At 39.7% G+C, this 23,861-nt stretch overlaps 1 protein-coding gene across 1 annotated transcript; it reads left to right on the forward strand.

Moving 5' to 3' along the window:
• Positions 1–7,303: 7,303 nt before the first annotated feature.
• LOC122484367 (olfactory receptor 4D11-like) lies at positions 7,304–8,239 on the forward strand. Its single transcript, XM_043582316.1, has one exon. The coding sequence runs from the start codon at positions 7,304–7,306 to the stop codon at positions 8,237–8,239; it is 936 nt and encodes a 311-aa protein (XP_043438251.1).
• The last annotated feature ends 15,622 nt before the right edge of the window (positions 8,240–23,861 follow it).

Genomic DNA, 23,861 nt, shown 5'->3' on the forward strand with positions numbered 1-23,861 from the left:
GCACTCACACTGAGACCGGAAATCTATGCTCTGCTTTCCTCAAACTGCCGTCCTGGGGCAACAGACTGCTAGCTCGTTTGCCAGTCATTTCTGAATATCCTCATAGCCACTCAACTCTCTTCCAGGAAGGATGAGATGAGGCTGAACATGAGCTATTGGGCTTGTGACCTTGGGAGAAGTAGGGGATATAAGGTGAAAATCAGGTGAAACCTGATGCTATTTTGGTATAACCTGTGATTCTCGATGCTAACATATTTTCCTTACTTTTACCACCTGAAATATGGAAATGACACTGTCTGTTCACAGGGTTGCCATGAGAATGAAGAATAATAAATGCTAAGAGGATGGTCATTAGTACTGCTCATGGCGTTAATCAGGCACAGAATCCAGGTTCCCTATTGTCTAGCCCTCTAATCCTAAATATGCATATATGGAAATTATGGATGTGTTTATTTCATGCGTGCTCTCTCTGGTGGCTCTGTATTTCCAGTTAATTACTAAAATCATTCCTTGATTTAATATTTTGAGTACAGAATCTTCAATATATTTTACCTACTAGTGAAAAGAGAAGAAATATTTTAAGTCATGTTTAGTCAGATATATACATGGACAAATCTACGCTTGGACCAAGAATCTCCTGTTCTCAGGTCCATTCTACTAATTTGCCCACTGAAATTAAACTTAAAAGTGCTTGTATGGTTTGGGAATATATCTGCACAAAAGCCACAATGGTTATTTATTTATTTATTTATTTATTTATTTATTTATTATGTTTGTTTTTGAGAGAAAGAGAGAGAGAGAATGCACAGGCAGGGCTGGGGCAGAGAGAGAGGGTACAGAGGATCCAAAGAAGACTCTGTGAGATGAGCAGAGAGCCTGAGGTGAGGTTTAAACTCATGAACGGCAAGATCATGACCTGAACCAAAGTCGGACACTCAACCTATTGAGCCACCCAGGTGCCCCGGTAATTTAATTTATGTTAACCTAAACTTTCTTTTTCCCTCTCTTCTCTCCCCATCTCACCTTCAGAGATTTTATAGCTGGAGCAACACTACGGGTTTTGTCTACGTATGCACGGCAAGCAAGACAAGTTGCTTAGAACAGCAACAACAAAAATACCTAAGAAATACCTTTTCACACATTCAGGACCTGTTTTGTGTCCCAGGAGAGGAAAGAAATATATCGCATGCAGGGTCACTTAGGAACAGCCATTGGGTCTGTGTTGTGCTCCACCTCTCTCCTAAGAAAAGGATTCCCAGGAAATAAATATGTAGGAAGACAATAAATGTCCCTTCATCCCCTATGCTCACCTCAAATGCCACCCTTCAGCCTACAGGAGTCATTCAAAAATTGGACAATTAGTAAAGAAACTCAGGAAATTACAACCTACAGGACAATTTTTTGCAAATTGTTGTAATGCATTAATATTTGGCTAAAAAGGTCCTGGTAGGTGGTATATACCTGTGATCTTCTCTGAGTCCTACAAAACAGAGATAGTAGGCCAAGACTTTTAATCATATGGCAGCACTTCTCAAATTTTTTCCAAATCATTATGTCCCAAGGAAGTTTATTAGATATTTTCCTTTTTTTAAGTTTATTTATTTATTTTGAGAGAGAGAGAGTACAAGCAGGGGAGGGCCAGGGAGAGAGGGAGAGAGAGAAACCCAAGCAGGCTCCATGCTGTCAGCACAGAGCCCAGTGCAGGGCTCAATCTCATGATCGTGAGATCATGACCTGAGCAGAAATCAAGAGTCAGACAATTAACCACCTAAGCCACCCAGGTGTCCCAGATATTTTTCCTAATTGTTCTCCCACGAGAAAATTTAATACCAAAGATAGACTGTGTATCTTTTAATGTACTGAGGCTCTTTGAAGGCCACACATCATTGTAATATCTAAGATTTTTGTCGTCCTTAAAAACCAATTTTTGTCCCCTTCGGCATGCTGCTCACATTGAGAATGAATGATCATATGGGATTAGATGTTTCTATTAATATGTTTCCCTAAAACCCAGAGAATCAGAACAGATAGATTTATGTCTTCTGGGGTTTTACAAGAATGTAGAAAGCAAAGAAACATGGGCATCTGTATATGTGCGTGTGTGTGTGTGTGTGTGTGTGTGTGTGTGTGGACTTGTATGCAATAATGACTTGGAAACTTTAATAATTCCCGCTGGAACTCCAAAATGATCAAAGAGGGTCCATTCTCCTTCCACACTCACATCCAGTAAATTCCCTTCGCTAATTCTCATGTTAGTTGGGCCTGAGGGACCAGTATACACAGCAGGGACACTTTGGGACAGGCAGAAGAGCCAAGATGACATGATCCCTGAGTCTGCCCTTTCCAATGTGAAGGTGGAAGAGAAGACCTTGAAGTCTAATGTAACCAATCGTGAGAAGGACTTGACGTTCTAACACGAAGGTTCCCTGGCATCATACACACTGGCACCCCACTGGGTCTCAGATGGTGTGAATTCCTGGTTGGATACCAAAGGTTTAGGTAAGGACATGGAACAGTCAGTGTGAGACACTGTGGGTTATGCATGAACAAGATGAGCATGAAAAATGTGCCCGGTGTACCAGACACTATAAAAAAGGATCAAAACTTTAGTGAGAGAAAATGGAAGTGGATGTTAAATGCTGGGAAAGAAGAGATATCTTTCTAGGGAGAAAGGGCCCCCGACACGGGGTCAGCAGCTTGTATTTGGTGAAACAACTGAGATGCATTTGGAGAGATTTTGTTGCAGCTTAGGGTCTGTCCATGGGGATCGCAGAGTGTTTTTACATAAGATGGGTACTTCCTTAAAAAAACAAACAAAAAACAAACAAAAAAAGACTTTAAAATGCCCCAAATTCCCTTAAAAGCTGTAGAGGTTTCAAAGGCAGTTCCATATCCACACACGGCCCATGACTCACTGGGTCTCTTTGGCCTTTGATCCAGAGCCAGCTTTATTCCCAAACCTGATGACCTAGCACATGAACGCTCCAGTCCACTTGTGTGTAACCCACACAAGTTCACCGAAACACAAACAAGCAAGTGATTTCAAAGAGAAACTGTTGTTCTGTTGAATAACATTTTATATTCTGCAAAAGTCTTCTTAAATAACTCTTCAGGGAAAACAGGGATGATCCCGTTTTCAGGGGGAAAGGAAAGGAATCAAGTTAACTGAATGCCTACTATGTGCCGGGTACTTTACAGACATGAACGTAGTTGCTCCTTATGCTACCCAATGAAGTAAGTATTATGCTTCCAAGTTTACAGAGGAGGAAAGTAGAGGACTTGCTCCAAGTAACAAAGAAGCAAGAGGCAGAATTCCAGCCCAGGTATGCCCTACTCCAAAGCCCTTAATATTGTTCCACACCAATAACACTGTTTTACAACTGAGGATCTGAGGCACAGAGAGGAGTGACTTTTTCAAGGTCACAAAGCTATTTTATAGCCTGGAAAATGCATCTCTCTCTGGCATCCCTGAGGTCAAGTCAAGGACATTAACAAAAGAATTTCTTAGCCTGTGTTTGTCAAGATCTTTCTCACTCACCCAACACTCCAATGCTTATAAGGCATGATGTGCACTTATCAACTACATTTGTTCATTAATCTAAAAAGCATTTAGTGGCACCTAATATATGCTCCAGACTAGGTAAAGCTTTGATGATCTCAGGATGAATGGAACCCTGAGCAGGCAGGATGAACTTGAGGGGTAATGGGGAAATTATATTGAACAAAGGAGAGACAGATTTGTAAGAAATTAGATGGAATAATCTGTTACAAGCGCCAGAAGAGAAGTCAATGCAGGGAATGATGAGTCACAAAGGGGTGTCAAGAAAGTTTTCACAGAAAAGGAGACTCTGAACCTGAGTATTGAAAGATCAGTGTGAAGGTGGAAAAATAGGAGATTCTGGAAGTGGGGGTTGGGGAAGGCACGATGGATAGAGGGAACAATGGGAACACAGATCCAAAGGCATGAGCCAGCAATAATTTGCATAACATTTAAACACCCTGAGGGGCACCTCGGTGGCTCAGTCCCGGTTAAGTGTTTGACTCTTGATTTTGGCTCAGGCCTCCCGGTTCATGATTTCGAGCCCCATGGTGGGCTCCACACTGACTGTGGAGCCTGCCTGGGATTCTCTCTCTCTCCCTGCACCTCTCTCAAAATAAACAGAATAAACTTTAAACAATTTAAACACCCGAAACAGAGAATCAAAGGAAACAAGACACCAGATATCAAGAGGAGTTTAATCTTTATTGTGTAGGCAGTAGGGAACAATTGAAGATTTCCAAACAAAGGACTATGTATGGTGCCATTTGTGACTTATAATTACATTTCTGGAAAAGACAGACAGGATGAATTAGACAAAACTACACTGAAGGAAAGGACACCAGTTAGGAAACTTGCAACCATCTAAGGAGAAATGACAAGGGGTTAACTGAAGACCAAGAAAAGGGGGCAAATTGAGACAGGTGAGGAAAGTAAAATCCTCAGAACTTTTACACAGTGCCCAGGTTCCTTGCAATGTGAGTGGCTCAGTATAAGCCTTCTGGATAAAACGTGCTACCCACCAGTACCTGCTGCAGAGATGACTGTGCCCACAGAGACAGAATAAACAGGACACAAGGCAAGTAGTGATATTCTCCAGAGCAAATGAGATGCAATGTGTGTTTGGGGTTTATTCAGCCACATGATTTCTCAAGGCTCTCAGAACTTGTTTCTACGCAGACCAAGAGCAATGCTTCCCAGGTGGGCATGATCTGGGGACCACCTAGATGTTCGTGCCAGATGGCTCAGACAGATGTGTAGGCTGAGGAGGGCTTTTTTCCTCTAACTCTGAGTTAATTTTGTCACCACTGCCACCATCGTGAAACTTCTCAGAAATTATCAAAATGGCATGGGTGGAATATGTATTTTGCTGAGAGCCAAAGTCTGGCTTCACTGCTAGCTTTCTCTACATCCTTCTGTGTGTCTCTTAAGCCTCCCTGGAACTTTTTTTTTTTTCAAATTTGACACTCAAGCAATAAAAGGTTGCTTGCTCCTGAATCCCAAGGGCAAAATAGAATGAATTGAAAATCCTCTAAATTGGATTTGCCACTCCCTTCCCAAACAGGATGCTTTCGTAACAGAACATATGGCCTCTGCAGAGGGGGCACTACCATTGTTCCCTTGGCTGTCGATCCGTACTCCATCCAGCAGTGGAAAGCCTAAGCTTATCAGAAACTGCTCTGGGTTGTATAGGAAGGACTCACCTGTATTGCCTACAACCCCGTGGTAACCTTGCGCTTCATGCCCTCTATGTCTGCATGCCTGGACCGTGCTGTCGTCTTCGTGAGCAGAACCATCTCGAGTATCATCCTGGTCCTCTTCTTTGTGTTAAACCCTAATGTCTGCATATCTATGAAATGAAATTTTTTAAAAAATAAATAAATGAAAAGAAGACTTGTCATTTCTGAAATATAATAGAAGGGCAATGGTCTACAATTCCTTGGTCATGGAAAGAGGAAATGGAGGGGCTGATGAGACCCACCATTGAAAGGACCAGAAAATTGTGTAAAGAGTCCCTTATGCAAATTATTCTTGGATTTATATAGCCTGAAGCTGGCAGGCAGCACGGAAGAGTAGAAAGATCCTAGAACCAAGAGACACAAGAGACTTTTCCTGTGCCGCTGATTTTCTATATGACCGTGAAAAATTGGCTCAATGCTTATTGAGTTCAGTTTCAGTATTAATTGACATGGGAATGCTAACACTTTTCCCCCTAACTTCAGAGCGATATTAGAAATATTGATTGTAGGGGTGCCTGGGTGGCTGAGTCGGTTAAGCGTCCTACTTCAGCTCAGGTCATGACCTTGCAGTTCATGAGTTCAAGGCCCTGTCGGCCTCTGTGCTGATAGCACAGAGCCTGGAGCCTGCTTCAGATTCTGCGTCTCCCTCTCTCTCTGCCCCTCCCCCTCTCGCACTCTGTCTCTCTCTCTCTCTCAAAAATAAACTTTGAGGGGCGCCTGGGCAGCTCAGTCGGTTAAGCGTCCGACTTCGGCTCAGATCATGATCTCGAGGTTTATGAGTTCAAGCCCCGCGTCGGACTCTGTGCTGACAGTTCAGAGCCTGGAGCCTGCTTCGGATTCTGTGTCTCGCTCTCTCTCTGCCCCTCCCCTGCTCATTCTCTGTGTCTCTCTGTCTCAAAAATAAATAAAACATTTAAAAATTTTTTAAAAATAAGTAAAAAATAAACTTTGAAAAAAATTGATTGTTATTAGGTGTGCAGTAGCTTATAAAATTATAATATGCTGTTCTAATCAATCCCTATTATGTTGTCACTGAAAGGCCTATGAGTGTTGGTTTATTCCAATGGCTCTTAAGGAAACAAAGTGCAATGAGAATAAAATCAGAGATGCTCCGGTTCATGGAGCACCTTCCATGAAGCCTTCCTCAGTTCTCTTCCTCAGCAACCTCTAGGGGTGGATTTTAACAGATGTCAAAGGCCCCAACGAGTACAGTAGGCAAACGAATGATCCAGCCCACACCACATTTTAGACTAATGAGGGAGCTGAAGCAAGGAGAAGTGAGTGACTTCCCCAGGTGACACAACAAGTTCATGAAGAATAAGATAATATGATTAAAAATAAGAGCGTGAGCAATCTTGATAAAGAAAACCAAAGCAGGAGTCCTCACAATCTCACACTTCAAGCTGTATTACAAAGTTTCCACAGATGAGATAAACCTTTGCTTGATTTTTTTTTATGTTGATTTATTTTTAAGAGACAGAGACAGAGCATGAGGGGGGTGTGGCAGAGAGGGAGGGAGACCCAGAATCTGAAACCGGATCCAGGCTCTGAGCTGTCAGCACAGAGCCCAACGCGGTGCTCGAACCCAGGAACTGTGAGATCCTGACCTGAGCCGATGTCGCATGCTTAACTGACTGAGCCATCCAGGCGCCCTCTTTCATTTTTTTTGTTTTTTTAATGTTTATTTACTTTTGAGAGAGAGAGAGAGAGAGAGAGAGAGAGAGAGAGAGAGCACAAGAGGGGGAGGGGCAGAGAGAAAGGGAGACAGAATCCTATGCTTAACCAACTGAAAAATCCAGATGCCCCTTTTTTCTTTTCTTTTTTTAATGTTTATTTATTTTTGAGAGACACAAAGAGGGAGAGAGAGAGAAAGAGAACAAGAGGGGGAGGGGCAGAGAGAGAGGGAGACACAGAATCCTATGCTTAACCAACTAAGCCACCCAGGCGCCCCAAACTTTGCTTGATTTCAATGCCTCAGTAATATTATTCTCTCTTTCAAAGCTGTACAGGGAGGAAGAAATATCCAATGGCCCTGAGAAATTATACCAAGGTGTCTGAATTTATTTTTTGTGGACTTACCCAGTCTCAAGAGCTGAGCTTGCTCTTATTTTTCTTTTTATCTGTAGTTTATGTAACAACTGTGTTAGCAAATGTTGCCATCATGGTCACTGTGACCTACGAGTCCCGCCTTCACATGCCCATGTACTTCCTGCTCCGCAATCTCTCCGTCTTGGACATCTGCTTCTCCTCCATCACCGCTCCCAAGGTCCTCGTAGACCTCCTGTCAAGGACGAAGACCATCTCCTTCAATGGTTGCATCACTCAGATCTTCTTCTTCCACCTCCTCGGGGGGGCAGACATTTTTTCTCTCTCTGTCATGGCCTTCGATCGCTACATGGCCATCTCCAAGCCCCTGCACTACGTGACCATCATGAGCAGGGGGCGATGTACTGCTCTCATCGTGGCCTCCTGGGTGGGGGGCTTTGTCCACTCCATCGTGCAGATTTCCCTGTTGCTGCCCCTCCCTTTCTGTGGACCCAATGTTGTTGATGGCTTCTACTGTGACGTCCCCCAGGTCCTCAAACTCGCCTGCACCAACACCTTTGCTCTTGAGGTCTTAATGATTTCCAACAATGGTCTAGTCACTACTTTGTGGTTTGCTCTTCTCCTTGTGTCCTACACAGTCATCTTGATGATGCTGAGATCTCATGCTGGGGAGGGAAGGAGGAAAGCCATCTCCACCTGCACCGCCCACATCACTGTGGTGACCCTGCACTTTGTGCCCTGCATCTACGTCTACGCCCGGCCCTTCACCGCCCTTCCCATGGACAGAGCTGTCTCCATCACCTTCACGGTCATCATCCCAGTCCTGAACCCCATGATCTACACCCTCAGGAACCAGGAGATGAAGTCAGCCATGAAGAGATTGAAGGGAAGACTTATGTTTTCTGAAAGGGGATAATCTCATTATAGATTGTTGATCAAGATACAAGCATATAATTGAAATATATTCTTAAAATATTTGATGTTACATATTGGGGCTCAGCAATGCATAGACAATTAACTATAGCAGGATGGCACAGACACAAAGGATCAGCGACTTGAAACACTGGTGTTGAGAAGGAACACCAAGTTAAACAGGAAGAACATAGTCCTTGAAGAGCAACTGACAGCAAGGAGGGTACAAATGTGAAATATAATAGAAGGTCTTGGGTGTCCCGGCAACAGGATGAAGGATAGCACTGTGATGTCCAGACGTGCAGTAGGCAAGAGACACCTACCTCAACATAGCCAAGCTCTAGTAACTAGGTCCCAGTGCAGCCATGGTTACCTTACAACTATTTCGTAAGCATATACTGTGTACCAAGCACTACTTGTAAACATTTTTCTCTACCTCTGCTTTGTCAGTAACGTTTATACCACAGCCTCAGGCATAAGTCAATTTGATGGTTGAAAAAAGAAAAAGCTATATTCAACCCAATAAACACTTTTATTTTTCCTATGTGCCCTCATTTATCATTTCCCTTACCATAGTGTGTTAAAATACCCCACAAAACTTCACATTAGTAGAGCTGGTTCTCCTTTATATTCCCAGTGTCAGAATAGTGCCTGACCTGTAAAAAGCTGTAAGTGTTGGTTGAATCTGTGGAATGGAATGGAATGAATGTAAGATGCCAATTTCTACTTAATCTTGGTTTTTAACATTGAAAACTGACTTTATTTTCTGAACATATACTTCTTCATGGAAGCCAAAGGAAATTGAAATGGCTCAATCAGAGTGTACAGTGATCTAATACTCAAGGTCTTAGCATCTAGGTATGTCTTCATAAAATCACCAAATCAGGGGCGCCTGGGTGGCTCAGTCGGTTAAGCAGCCGACTTCGGCTCAGGTCATGATCTCGCGGTCCGTGAGTTCGAGCCCCGCATCAGGCTCTGCGCTGACAGCTTGGGGCCTGGAGCCTGTTTCAGATTCTGTGTCTCCCTCTCTTCTGACCCTCCCCTGTTCATGCTCTGTCTCTCCCTGTCTCAAAAATAAATAAAACGTTAAAAAAATTTTAAAAATAATAATAAAATCACCAAATCAAGTGTTAGGTCCCAAAATGTCTATTGAAAACCGTGTACACAATTGAATAGAAACACCTCAGGGCAGGGGTGCCTGGGTGGCTCAGTCAGTTAAGTGACCGACTTAGGCTCAGGTCATGATGTCAAAGTTTGTGGGTTCGAGCCCCACATCAAGCTCTGTGCTGATGCTGCAGAGTTTGCTTGGTTTTCTCTCCCTCTCTCTCTCTCTCTGCCTCTTTCTCTCTCTCAAAATAAATAAATAAAATTTAAACAAACAAAAAAGAAACACCTCAGGGCAAATGAATGTTTTGCAACACTCAAGGCAAATGAAAGTACAAATTCATTGATTTAGAGTTCCAATAAGCCTGTGCTCTGAGGATATCCAGACAACCCCTCAGGATGCCTGGTAACTGTATACAGAAGGACGGGATGTATTTCCTCTTCTCTTCTCTCTCCTCCTCTGTAGCATGGGACCTAGTAAAACTGACTAAGAAGTTTCACTGAAATGTAACTACAGGCTAATAATAATAAGAAGAAGAATAGTAATAGTAATAATATAGGACCACATTCCCTTATTTTAATTTATTAGGATGAAATAGGTTTTAGACTTTAGCATTTCTTAGATTTTAGAAAGATAATACAGTGCATGTATTGTATGTTACATCATTTCCTCCTTGGGGAGACCTGATACCCAAACACTTTAATATTTCTGTGATAAGATGTATAAATAGTTTCACTGAGTGTAATCAATAAAAAACTATGCATGGCCTCACACTAATTCAGATCAAATTTTGCCACAAAATTAGTTCAGGTCAAATGAGATTTGACTACCAAATTATTTTCTAAAAACCTTCCAGCATTCAGAGTTCAGAGATTTCAGAATGAAATACAGAAACTGAACAAGAGGGGATCGTAATAAGCAGAATAATCCCCCCACTCAAGGTGTGCAAGTCCCAAACCCCAGGATCTGTGAGTGTGCTACTTCTATGGCAAAGCAGACTAAGAGTGCAGATGGCATTAAGGTTGCTACTGAGCTGACCTTTAAATCAAGATTATCCTGTGCTCGCTTCTGCAGCACATATACTAAACCAAGATTATCCTGATTATCTGGGAGGACCCAATGTAATCACAAGAGTCCTTAACGGTGGAAGACGTAGACAGAAGAGGAGGTCAGAGTAATGTAATGTGAGGAGTATTTGATTTAACATGGCTAGCTTTAACGGTAGAAAGATCCACAAGCCAAGGAACGTAGCTAGGCTCTAGAGGCTAGAAAAAGCAAGAGAATGGATTCTGCCTTAGAACCTCCAGAAAGGAATGCAGTCTGCCAACACCTTGATTTTAGACCAGTTGATACTCATGTCAGATTTCTGACCTACAGAATTGTAAGACAATACATGCATGTTGTTTTAAGCCACAAAATGTGTGGTGATTTTGTTATAGCAGCAAAAAGAAACCAATACAAGGATAATACTTCTGTTGGAGATGAAGAGGCTGTAGGAGCTAAAGAAAGATGAATTTCAAGGAAAAGGGGTCAGGGGTGGGAGGGGGACCAACCAAGTGAAGCTGGTCATGTGCTTCTCCAAGGAGTCCAGGAATGAGCACCACACCCATGCACAAATCTCAAGTACAAGTGCACTGGGCTTGGGGAGCCTGGGTGGTTCAGTTGGTTAACAGTCCAACTTCGGCTCAGGTCATGATCTCATGGTTCGTGGGTTCGAGCCCTGTGTCGGGCTCTGTGCTGACAGCTCAAAGTCTGTAGCCTGCTTCTCATTCTGTGTCTCCCTCTCTCTCTGCCCCTTCCTTCCTCTCTCTCTCTCTCTCTCTCTCTCTCTCAAAATAAATAAATAAACTAACACACACACACACACACACACACACACACACACACACAAAGTGCACTGGGCTAGAGGAGCCAATCCCAAGCTATCACCACTTTATAGACTCTGTATAAGATGGAATAAAACATTTGAATCTGAAGTCAAGACCTCACTTGACACCCTCTGAATTTCCCCATGTAATTGATTAACAGTGAGACCATTTGACACCCAACAAACTGCTTCTACACTTTATGAAAAGAGACACAGAGATGAAGTTCCAAGTATTTTGTATTTGAATTGAAAAGGTCATCCACTATAAAAATGCCACTTTAACAACAAGTATGTGGTAAAAATTAAGCACTACCATATTACATGTACTCATCGATGGTAAGACACATCTTAATTTCAGGGACATTAAACCATGAAAGACCATTTGCATTAACATGGGTGGAGCTACAGAGTATTATGCAAAGTGAAATAAGTCAGTCAGAGAAAGACAAATACCAAGTGATTTCACTCATATATGGTATTTAAGAAACAAAACAAATGAGTACAGACTGTTTTAAGTGCCACATAGTGTGATGAGCACAATCTTTGAATGAAGTAACATGATCTTATTTATATATACAAGTGGTGGTCTTAGAAACATCTTTTTTTTCACTAATGCCACTACAGAGTATTTTAAATTCTGCCCATGAGTTGAGAACATTTGTTCATTGAAAAAACACTATCCACAATGTAATTCTGTCATTCTTCAAAGCATCTTTTATACCTGTGACGTTACATAGTGTGTCCCTTTCACTATAGTGTGTATAGTACATTCTTTAAATGAAATAACACAGTAGTTCTGGCACTTAGAGAAATATCTATTATATATGTTCCTTTACGGAGTGTATGAAGTGTAGCACAATATCTTGAACATATTCTTTCATTGAAATCGTACCTACATGCAATAGAATTCTATTATTGATTTTTAAAATGTGCAATAAAGAAATATTAAAAAGAAAGGTTCACCTTAGAACTTAAGAAAATCAATATTTAAAGATGTAAGTAAGCAGTTCCTGATGTGTGTGCCCATGCGTGGGCACACACACACACACACACACACACACTTTTCCAAAGAGAGACAGATAAAAAGCAAACATACTTCATTTGGTCAATCCTGTGTTTTAGGAATACATAACACTGCCATCAACTCACTAGTACAAAATAGATTTCTTTTTAATTTTTTTTAGCATGTATTTATTTTCAAGAGACAGAGAGAGACAGAGCACGAGTGGGAGAAGGGCAGAGAGAGAGGGAGACACAGAATGGGAAGCAGGCTGCAGGCTCTGAGCTGTCAGCACAGAGCCTGACATGGGGCTTGAACCCACAAACTGTGAGATCATGACCTGAGCCAAAGTCATACGCTCAACCAACTGAGCCACCCAGGCACCCCCAAAATAGATTTTTTAATGACTAAATTCTGATCAGCTATAACACACATTACATTATTTATATACAGTTCATCGATTTTCTGGTATAAAAAAAGAAAATTCGAAACTGCTATTTTCCTTATTTTAGGGGACCAAAGATACTACTGTTACAATTCCTCATTTTGTAAACCATAAAGATATTTATCTTATAGGAACCCCCCTTTTTCTCCCCAAATAGCCAGACACATCTGAGAGTTACAATTCTCTGGTTGAGTATATAAACAAATGCTATCTATGAACTTGCGTCCTATTAAGGGAAAGAAGTAAAGAGTGCACTGAAATGTAGTTTTAAAATTTTATAAGATGAAAGACAGAATATCATTTCCATGGGAAATATAGGTTGCCAAAATTGACTGAATGGGGGGAAAATCTTAATAGATCAATAATTATAGATGAATTGAAAAGGTTGTCAGGGAACCTGGGTGGCTCAGTCAGATGAGCACCCGACTTTGGCTCAGGTCATGATCATGTGGTTCATGAGTTCAAGCCTCACATCAGGTTCACTGCTGTCAGCACAGAGCCTGCTTTGGATTCTCTCCCTCTCTCTCTGTCCCTCCCTCACTTATGCTCTCTCTCTCTTTCTCAAAAATAAACATTAAAAAAATTAAATGTTGTTAAAGATAGACTTTTGAAAAGGCTCCATGCCCAAATTGTTTTGAGAGTGATTTTTAAAAATTTTTTAAAAAGTTTATTTATTTTGAGAGAGCACAAGCAGGAGAAGGGCAGAGAGGCAGGAAGAGAGAGAGAATCCCAAGCAGGTTCCAAGCTATCAGTATGGAGCCCGGTGTAGGGCTCCACAACCATGAGATCCCCACAAACCATGAGATCATGACCTGAGTGGAAACCAAGAGTCAGACACTTAACTGACTGAGCTGCCCAGGAACCCTGTGAGTGATTTTCAATAAGTATTCAAAAAGCTAGTAATTCCAATTTCTTAATGAATTATAGAAATAATTATATAAATGTAATAATATATTATAAAAATAATAATTACAGTAATAATCTTAACTCACTCTGTAAGGACAGCACAACCCTATCTATAAACTAGATAATAGCACCTGATAAATCTAATATTATCATGTATCTATGTGTACACACCAATCACATCTTGGAACAAAAATTTTAAGTTCTTATAACACATTAGCAAATTACATACCAATGAATTAAAACAATGACAGATTATCATCAAGTAAGGTTTATTCCAAAAATTCAAAGGCAACTATTAACGCAATTCACGGTAATAACAGATTAAAAAGGAAACAATGTGATTACCTCAGTGATGCAGAAAATATTCCATATGATTGAACCCACATCCTTGGAAAACAAAACACCTATGAAGTCAGGAACTGAACCAAAAACGTATGATCTTGGGGCACCTGTATTGCTCAGCCGGTTGAGCATCTGACTCTTGATTTCGGCTCAGATCATGATCCCAGGATCATGGGATGGTACCCCATGACAGGCTCTGCTCTGAACATGGAGTCTGCTGTAAATTCTCTCTCTCTCTCTGCCTCCTCCCCTCATTCATGCATTCTCTCTCTTTTTCTCTAAAAAATGAAAAAAGTGAATTATCTTGATAAAAAATATCTATTAGAACCATAGAGCAAACATTACACCTAATGATTAAACATTAAAATAATTTCCATTACCATACATAACGAGACAATGATACCCACTCTCACCACAAATATTAGATATTAAACTTGAATTCACTTACTATTTAAAAACAAGAAAAATTAGAAAGTATATAAACTTTGGAAAGCCGGAGAGGAAAAAAATCATTATTCTCAGATATTGTGATGCTATACACTAAATAACACATAAAAAGTCACTGAAAGATCATTGAAAATAACAAAACATCTAAACTAGGTTCCTATATTTAAGATCAAATTACATACATCATTGGTTTCCTATGTACACTATATCCATGGAAAAAATGTAATAGAGCTATTTTGTGCAACATGAAAGACCATATATCCTAAAATAAAGTCCTGATTTAAACATACATACACACATTAGAAATGCTTCTTGCAAATGTTTGCTTAAGTATACTTGCTTAAATACAAACAGAAATCACAGAAAAGGAAGGGAAAGTCTCAGGACCAAAAATAGATACAAAGCAGGAAACCAAAGATTTGACCATTCCTCCATCAGCAGAAGGGTAAACCGGGAAAAAAAAAATCCACCTACCAGCAAAGAAGATAAGTATCAGAAAGAGAAATTAAGAAACAATCCCCTTTACAACTCCATCAAAAGAATAAAATACCTATGAATAAATTTAACCAGAAAAGAAAAGATCCATTCACTAAAAACCATGAGACATTAATGAAAGAAATTGAAGAAGATATAAATAAATGGAAAGATGTTCCATGCTCATGGATTAGAATAATATTGTAAAATGCCCACACTACCCAAGGAGATCTACAGATTCAATGTAATCCCTATCCACTTCCAATGACATTTTTTAACTAAAATAAGAAAAACAATTCTAAAATTTATGCAGTACCACAAAAGACCCCTAAGAGTCAAGGCAATCATGAGAAAGTAGAACAAAGCTGCAAGCATCACACTTATGATTTCAAACTATACTACAAAGCTATAGTAATCAAAACAGTACAGTGCTGGAATAAAAACAAACATATAGACCAATAGAACAGAGTAGAGAGCTCAGAAATAAACCCATAGATATACAATCAATTAATTTACAACAAAGAGGCCAAGAATGTACAATGAGGAAAGTATAGTCTCTTTAATACATGGTGTTAGGGAAACTGGATAAACACATGCATAACAATAAAATTAGATCCATATCTTATATCATTTACAAAAATTAACTCGAAATCAATGAAAGGTTTAAGATTTAAGACCTGAAACCATAAAACTCCTAGAAGAAATATAGTAGTAAATTTCGCTGACATGGGGCTTAGCAATGGTTTTTTGGATAGGACACCATAAGCAACAGCAACAAAAGCAAATATTAATAAATGGAACTACATCAAACTAAAACACTTTTGTTTAGCAAAAGAAACAATTAACAAATGAAAAAAAAACCACATATAGAATGGGGGAAGAAGTATTTGCAAATCAGGAGGAGGAGCCAAGATGGCAGACCAACATGGAAGTTTTCTTTTGTCTCACATCCATGAAATACAGCCAGATCAACACTAAACCATCCTGCACACCTAGAAAACTGATTTGAGGATTAATACAACAATCTGCACAACCTGAACACAGAACTCAGCAGGTACGTGGTGTGGAGAGATGAACTGGGGGAGAGAGAAGCTGCAGAGGGCAGGAAGATGTTTTTACTTGCAAAGAGAGGACAGAGACCAGAGCCGGGGGGTGGGGGAGTTCAGGAAAAGCACCCTCCCAAAGACAGCTGGAAAGAAAGTGGAAAAGTGGAAACACAGGCAGGCACTGAACTAAAAAGGGAGAAAGGAGAAAGAAAACGGTTTAAATTCCATTAAGACTCTATAAACGGGGAGCATAGAGTCTGAAATGTCACAGCTCAATACCTGGCAGTGCTCTGGTGAGAAGGGTGAATCCTTCTCCAGAGTTGGGTCCGGGTATCTTCAGGCCACATGCCAGAGGTAGTTCCCCTGCTGGAAGGACATTCAGTAGAGGCTGTAAGGCCACCCGGTCCCAGCAGACCCTGAAGAACAACCACGTTCCCTGGTGCTGGAGCAGGGTTGTTGAGGGTGAAGCCTGGCACCAAATATGTGTTGTGATTTTCCATAATCCCTGAAATGCTGCTGCTACACAATCGTGTGAACTTTTTCTGGCGAGGCTGGCACCCAGCCACAGTCTCTGGGCATTGGCAGCAGCACAGTCCTGCGAATATTCCTGAGCGTGGCCGGCACCTGGCCATTGCTCAGTGAGACTCTCCTGCAGAGGATCTGAAAAGGTCAAAGCCACAGTCCCTCTGAAGTAAGGGGTAGGGAAACACAGCTGCATCTGAGATAAAACTCAGGAGAGAGGTGCCACCTGGCAACCTGACAGCTTGGTCACAAACAGTGTAAAAGTGGGGAGTGGATGGGGAAGTGGATGGAAGACAAAGGACAGGTGCACGATTGCTGATTGGGAAGAACAGAGTTCCAATACTAGAGACTGGGTAGCTGGGTGACACCATTTGCACCCCTCCCACGCATGAGCATACACACCTACAAGTGACACAACAATCCACCCCAGTAAGTTAAGCAGCACCACCTGTGAATAACGGAGCTGTTACACTAATCCCCGCCCAACTGGAACAGCCTCGCTCTTCAGAAACATCACAAATCTCTCTGTATAGTTTACGGACTATAAAGTGCTTCAAAGTTTGCCTTCTAGGGGAAAAGGAAGTAATCTCAATCATATTTCAGGCTGTTCACTGGCCCATCTATTCAATTTTCTTTTTTTTCTTTTTAGTTTCTTTTCTTTTTCTTAAATACAGAAAGAGAAAAAATTTATTTTTATTTTCAATTTTTGTTAAAAATATTTTTTCTACTATATTTTTTACTTCTGTAAATTTTCCAAATTCTATTTTATTTTCATCATTTCATTTTATCCTATTTCATTATATTCATTTTCTGAAAATTTCAAATGTTTTCCTTTTTTTCTTTTTCTTTTTCCCTCTTTTCTCTAATCTATCAAGCTCCTTTCAATAACCAGACCAAAACACACCTAGAATCTAAAATCATTTATTTGATTTGTGTGGGTGTGGGTGTTGTTTTTAATTTTTTAATTTTAATTTTTTTTTACCTTATCAATTCCTTTTCTTCCTTCAAAATGAAAAAAACAAAGGAATTCACCCCAAAAGAAAGAGCTGGAAGAAATGACAGCCAGGGACTTAATCAACACAGACACAAGCAAGATGTCTGAACCAGAATTTAGAATCACGATAATAAGAATACTATCTGGAGTCAAAAATAAATTAGAATCCCTCTCTGCAGAGATAAAAGAAGTAAAAAATAGTCAGGATGAAATAAAAAATGTTATAACTGAACTGCAATCTCAAATGGATGCCTCGGCAGCAAGGACGATGAGGCAGAGCAGTAAGTCAATGACATAGAGGACAAACTTATGGAGAATAATGAAGCAGAAAAAAAGAGGGAGAGACTAAGGCAAAAGAGCATGATTTAAGAATTAGAGAAACCAGTGACTCATTAAAAAGGAACAATATCAGAATCATAGGGGTCACAGATGAAGAGAGAGAAAAAGGGGTAGAAGGGTTATGTGAGAAAACCATAGTGGATAACTTTCCTAACCTGAGGAAAGACACATAAATCAAAATCCAGGAAGCACAGAGGACTCCCATAATATGCAACAAAAACCAACCATCAACAAGGCTTATCATAGTCAAATTCACAAAATACTCAGGCAAGGAAACAATCATGAGAGCACCAAGGGAAAAAAAGTCCTTAACCTACAAGGGAACACAGATCAGGTTTGCAGCAGACCTATCCACAGAAACTTGGCAGGCCAGAAAGGAGTGGCAGAATATATTCAATGTGCTGAATTGGAAAAATATGAAGCCAAGAATTCTTTATCCAGCAAGGCTATTATTCAAAATGGAAGGAGAGATTAAAAGTTTCCCATACAAACAAAAATTAAAGGAGTTCAGGACCACTAAACCAGCCCTGCAAGAAATTTTAAGGGGGACTCTCTGAGGGGAGAAAAGATGAAGGAAAAAAAAAGACCAAAAACAACAAATATTAGAAAGGACAAGAGAACACCACCAGAAACTCCAACTCTACAAGAAACATAATGGCAATAAATTATATCTTTCAGTATTCACTCTAAACGTCAATGGACTAAACACTCTAATAAAAACATATAGGGTAACAGAATGGATAAGAAAACAAGATCCATCTATATGCTGTTTACAAGAGACCCACTTCAGACCTAAAGACACCTTCAGACTGAAAGTAAGGGGAGGGAGAACAATCTATCATGCTAATGGTCAACAAAAGAAAGCTGGAGTACCATACTTATATCAGACAATCTAGACTTTAAAATAAAGACTGTAACAAGAGATGAAGAAGGGCATTATATCATAATTAAGGGGTCTATCCACCAAGAAGACTTAACAATTGTAAACATTTATGTTTCAAAAGTGAGAGCATCCAAATACATAAATCAATTAATCACAAACATAAAGAAACTCATTGACAATAATACCATAACAGTAGGGACTTCAACACCCAACTTACAACAATGGACAGATCATCTAAACAGAAAATCAACAAGGAAACAATGGCTTTGAATGGACTGGTCCACTGGACCAGATGGACTTAACAGATATATTCAGAACATTTTATCCTAAAGCAGTGGAATATACATTCTTTTCCAGTGCACATGGAACATTCTCCAGAATAGACCATGTTCTGGGACACAAATCAGCCCTCAACAGGTACAAAAAAATTGAGATCATACTGTGCATATTTTCAGACCACAATGCTATGAAACTCAAAATCAACCACAAGAAAAAATTTAGAAACATAACAAATACTTGGAAACTAAAGAATATCCTACTAAAAAATGAATGGGTAACCAAGAAATTAGAAAGGTAATTAAAAAGTACATGGAAGCGAATGCAAATGATAACATCACAGCCCCAAACCTCTGAGATGCAGCAAAAGCAGTCATAAGAGGAAAGATATAGCAATCCAGGCCTTCCAAAAGAAGGAAGAAAGATCTCAGATACACAACCTAACCTTACCCCTTAAGGAGCTGGAAAAAGAACAGCAAATAAAACCCAAAACCAGCAGAACACAGGAAATAATAAAAGATTAGAGCAGAAATCAATGCTATAGAAAACAAAAGACAGTAGAACAGATCAATGAAATCAGAGCTGGTTCTTTGAAAGAATTAACAAAATTGATAAACCACTAGCCAGTTTGATCAAGAATAGAAAGGAAAAGACCCAAATAAGTAAAATCAAGAATGAAAGAGGAGAGATCACAACCAACACAACAGAAATAAGAAAACAATAATAAGAGAATATTATGAGCAATTATACGCCAATAAAATGGGCAATCTGGAAGAAATGGGCAAATTCCTAGAAACATATACACTACCAAAACTGAAACAGGAAGAAATAGAAAATTTGAACAGACCCATGACCAGTAAGGAAATCAAATTAGTAATAAAAAATCTGCCAAAAAACAAGAGACCAGGGCCAGATGGCTTTCCAGGGGGACTTCCACCAAACATTTAAGGAAGAGTTAACACCTATTCTCTTGGAGCTGTTCCAAAAAATAGAAATGGAAGGAAAATTTCCACACTCTTTCTATGAAGCCAGCATTACCTTGATTGTAAAACCAGAGACCCCACTAAAAAGGAGAACTATAGACCAATTTCCCTGATGAACATAGATGCAAAAATCCTCAACAAGATATTAGCCAATCGGATCCAACAATACATTTTAAAAAAATTACTCACCACAACCAAGTGGGATATGTACCTGGGATGCAGGACTGGTTCAATATCCACAAAGCAATCAATGTGATTCATTACATCAATAAAAGAAGGAACAAGAACCACATGATCCTCTCAATAGATGCAGAGAAAGCATTTGACAAAATACAGCATCCTTTCTTGATAAAAACCCTCAAGAAAGTAGGGATAGAAGGAGGATAACTCAAGATCATAAAAGCCATATATGAAAGACCCAACACTAATATCATCCTCAATGGGGAAAAACTGAGAGCTTTCCTCCTGAGGTCAGGAACAAGACTGGGATGTCGACTTTTGCCACCGTTATTCGACATAGTATTGAAAGTCTTAGCTTCAGCAATCAGACAACAAAAAGAAATAAAAGGCATACAAATTGGCAAAGAAATCAAACTTTCACTCTTCACAGATGAGATGATACTCTACATGGACAACCCGAAAGACCACCAGAAAACTGCTAGAACTGATATGGGAATTCAGCTAAGTTGCAGGATATAAAAATCAATGTACAGAAATTAGTTGCATTTCTGTATACCAATAATGAAGCAGCAGAAACTTGTATGTAAATTAAAAAATAAACTAAAAATTAAAAAATAATAATAATAATTTAAAAATAAATAAAAATAAAAAAGTTTTTAATATTAAATTGTTGTCAAATTGGTTTCCATACAACACTCAGTGCTCTTCCCAACAGGTGCCCTCCTCAATACCCATCACCTACCCTTCATTCCCTCCCACCCCCCATCAACCCTCAGTTTATCCTCAGTTTTTTTTTTTTTAATTTTTTTTTTCAACGTTTATTTATTTTTGGGACAGAGAGAGACAGAGCATGAATGGGGGAGGGGCAGAGAGAGAGGGAGACACAGAATCAGAAACAGGCTCCAGGCTCCAAGCCATCAGCCCAGAGCCTGACGCAGGGCTCGAACTCACGGACCGGGAGATCATGACCTAGCTGAAGTCAGACGCTTAACCGACTGCGCCACCCAGGCGCCCCAGTTTTTAAGAGTCTCTTATGGTTTGGCTCTCTCCCTCTCTAACTTTTTTTTTTTTCCTTCCCCTCCCCTATGGTCTTCTGTTAAGTTTCTCTGAATCCACATGAGAGTGAAAACATAAATAAATAAATAAATAAATAAATACATGTAAAAATGTTTTAAAAATAATTTAAAAATAAAATAGCTCTTAAAAAAGACATTCATAATCAAAAATAAAATAAAATAAAATTTGGCGCTAAAAAGGAAAGAAAATTTCCTTAATTCAATAAAGAATATCGGTCAGGGGCGCCTGGGTGGCTCAGTGGGTTGGGCGTCCGACTTCAGCTCAGGTCACGATCTTGCGGTCTGTGAGTTCGAGCCCCACGTCGGGCTCTGGGCTGATGGCTCAGAGCCTGGAGCCTGCTTCCGGTTCTGTGTCTCCCTCTCTCTCTGCCCCTCCCCCGTTCATGCTCTGTCTCTCTCTCTGTCTCAAAAATAAATAAATGTTGAAAAAAATTTTAAAGAATATCGGTCAAAAATCAAAAAAAAAAGTATTTGCAAATCATATAGGGTTAATATCTAAAATATATAAGTAATTCATACAACTCAAAACCCAAAACACACACACACACACACACACACACACAATCTGATTTAAAAGTGGCAGAGGAGGGGCACCTGAGTGGCTCAGTCAGCTAAGCACCGGGCTCTTGTATCTTCTCAGGTCATGATCTCACAGTCCATGAATTTGAGCCCCATATCGTCTCCATGCTGACAGCATGGAGGCATGGAGTCTGCTTGGGATTCTCTCTCCCTCTTTTTCTGCCCCTCTCCTGCTTGCTCACTCTCTCTCTCTCTCTCTCTCTCTCTCTCTCAAAATAAATAAATAAACTTTTTAAAAAAATGGCAGGGTGCCTGGGTGGCTCAGTCAGTTAAGCATCTGACTTCTGCTCAGTTCATGATTTCATGGTGTATGAGTTTGAGCCCCACATTGGGTGAGCCCTACTTCTCTCTCTCTCTCTCTTTCTCTCTCTCTCTCTCTCTCTCTCTCATCCCTCTCTCTCTCTCTCTCTCTGCCCCTTGCTCACTCGAGCCCTCTCTCTGTCTCAAGAAAAAAAAAAGATGGCAAAGGAATGGAAGATATTTCTTCAAACAGGACACACAGACGGCCAACAAGTCCATGAAACATGTTCAACATTACTAAGCACCAGAAAAGTGCAAATCAAAACCACAATGAGATATCAGTTAACACCTGTTTGGATCGCTATCATCAAAAAGACAAGAGGTAAGTGTTGGCAAGGACGTGGAGAAAATGAAACCTTTGTTTCCACTGTTAGCAGAAATATAAATTGGATCAGCCTCTGTGGAAACCAGTATAGACATTCCTCAAAAATTAAAAATAGAACTACCATATGATCCAGCAATCACATCTCTGGGCACATATCCAAAGGAAATAAAACTAAGATCTCAAATACGTACGAGCACACCCATGTTTATTGCAGCATTATTTACAATATCCAATACAGGAAAACACTCTAAGTGTCCATAAATGGATAAATATATGTATATTTATGTATGTATATTATACATATGTATATACATATGTATATATGTACACACACACACAGTGGAATATTTTCAGCCATAGAAAAGAAGGAAATCTTGTCATTTGTAACAATATGGATGGATCTTGAGGTCATTATGCTAAGTGAAATAAGCCAGAGAAAGAAACACTGTATGATATCATTTATATGTGGAATCTGAACTCATAGAAACAGAACATAAAATGGTGCTCTCCGGGTACTGAGGGGTGGGAGAACTGGGGAGATGTTAGTTAAAGGGTACAAACTTTCATTTATAAGATGAAAAATTTGAGGGGAACCTAATGTAAAGCATGGTGATTATGGTTAACAATACTGTATTATATACTTGAAAGTTGCTAAGAGAGTAGATTTTAAGTGAGCTCACCACTAAAAGGAATTAGTAATTATGTAAGGTGATGGAGGTGTTAGCTAACCCCACAGTAATAATCACTTTGCAATACATAAATGTATCAAGTCAACACATCATATGCCTTAAACACGCACTGATATATGTCATTATATCTCAATAAAGCCAGTGGAGGGATTACCTATCTCAAATATACAACCTGTCTCATGCAGTTTTTATCTTTGTAGATTAGTTTAATATACTTAAATACAAACAAAATGGAAAAACAGGTAAATCCAAACCCATTACCATTCTAGAAACAGTGGAAGTGCGTTCTATACAAAGTCAAGCCATTCAATAAATTGAGTTAATCTTAAATAGCTATTGTTTAGAGAGCTTTACTAACATACTTATCTAGCTATATCCAAATTGAGAGATGTGCAGAATATAGGAAAACAGGGAAATGTGCATTCCCCAAACACCACCTAAATCATGTTTCTCTACATGTGGAGACTTACAACATCATGAGACTATAATCATCCTGTGTATAATTAGAAATTGAACTAGAAGCAAAGGAGTTTAAGTCCAGTTCTCTTGTCGTTTTCTGGCAACCTAATTGAAACTCAGTTGTATATAGTGTCCTCTGAGTCTTGCAAGCCATGAAAATTGGACCCTTGTGGTCTCTTGGACACCATATTTGGCATGTTTTAACAATGTTCTGATTGAGCTGTGGATAAGAGAATAGATTTCCACTACTGCCTCTAAATAATTTGGACACTAATCAAAATGTGTCCATCTGCGTGTGTCTACGCATGTGCCTATCATGGTGACTTTTTAATAATCCCATTGAAACTTCATCTCCACCAGCACAATCAGGCACTTGACTTCTTCCCTGC

This window comes from Prionailurus bengalensis, chromosome D1 (genome assembly GCF_016509475.1).
Source record: "Prionailurus bengalensis isolate Pbe53 chromosome D1, Fcat_Pben_1.1_paternal_pri, whole genome shotgun sequence".
NCBI classification, from domain to species: Eukaryota; Metazoa; Chordata; class Mammalia; order Carnivora; family Felidae; genus Prionailurus; species Prionailurus bengalensis.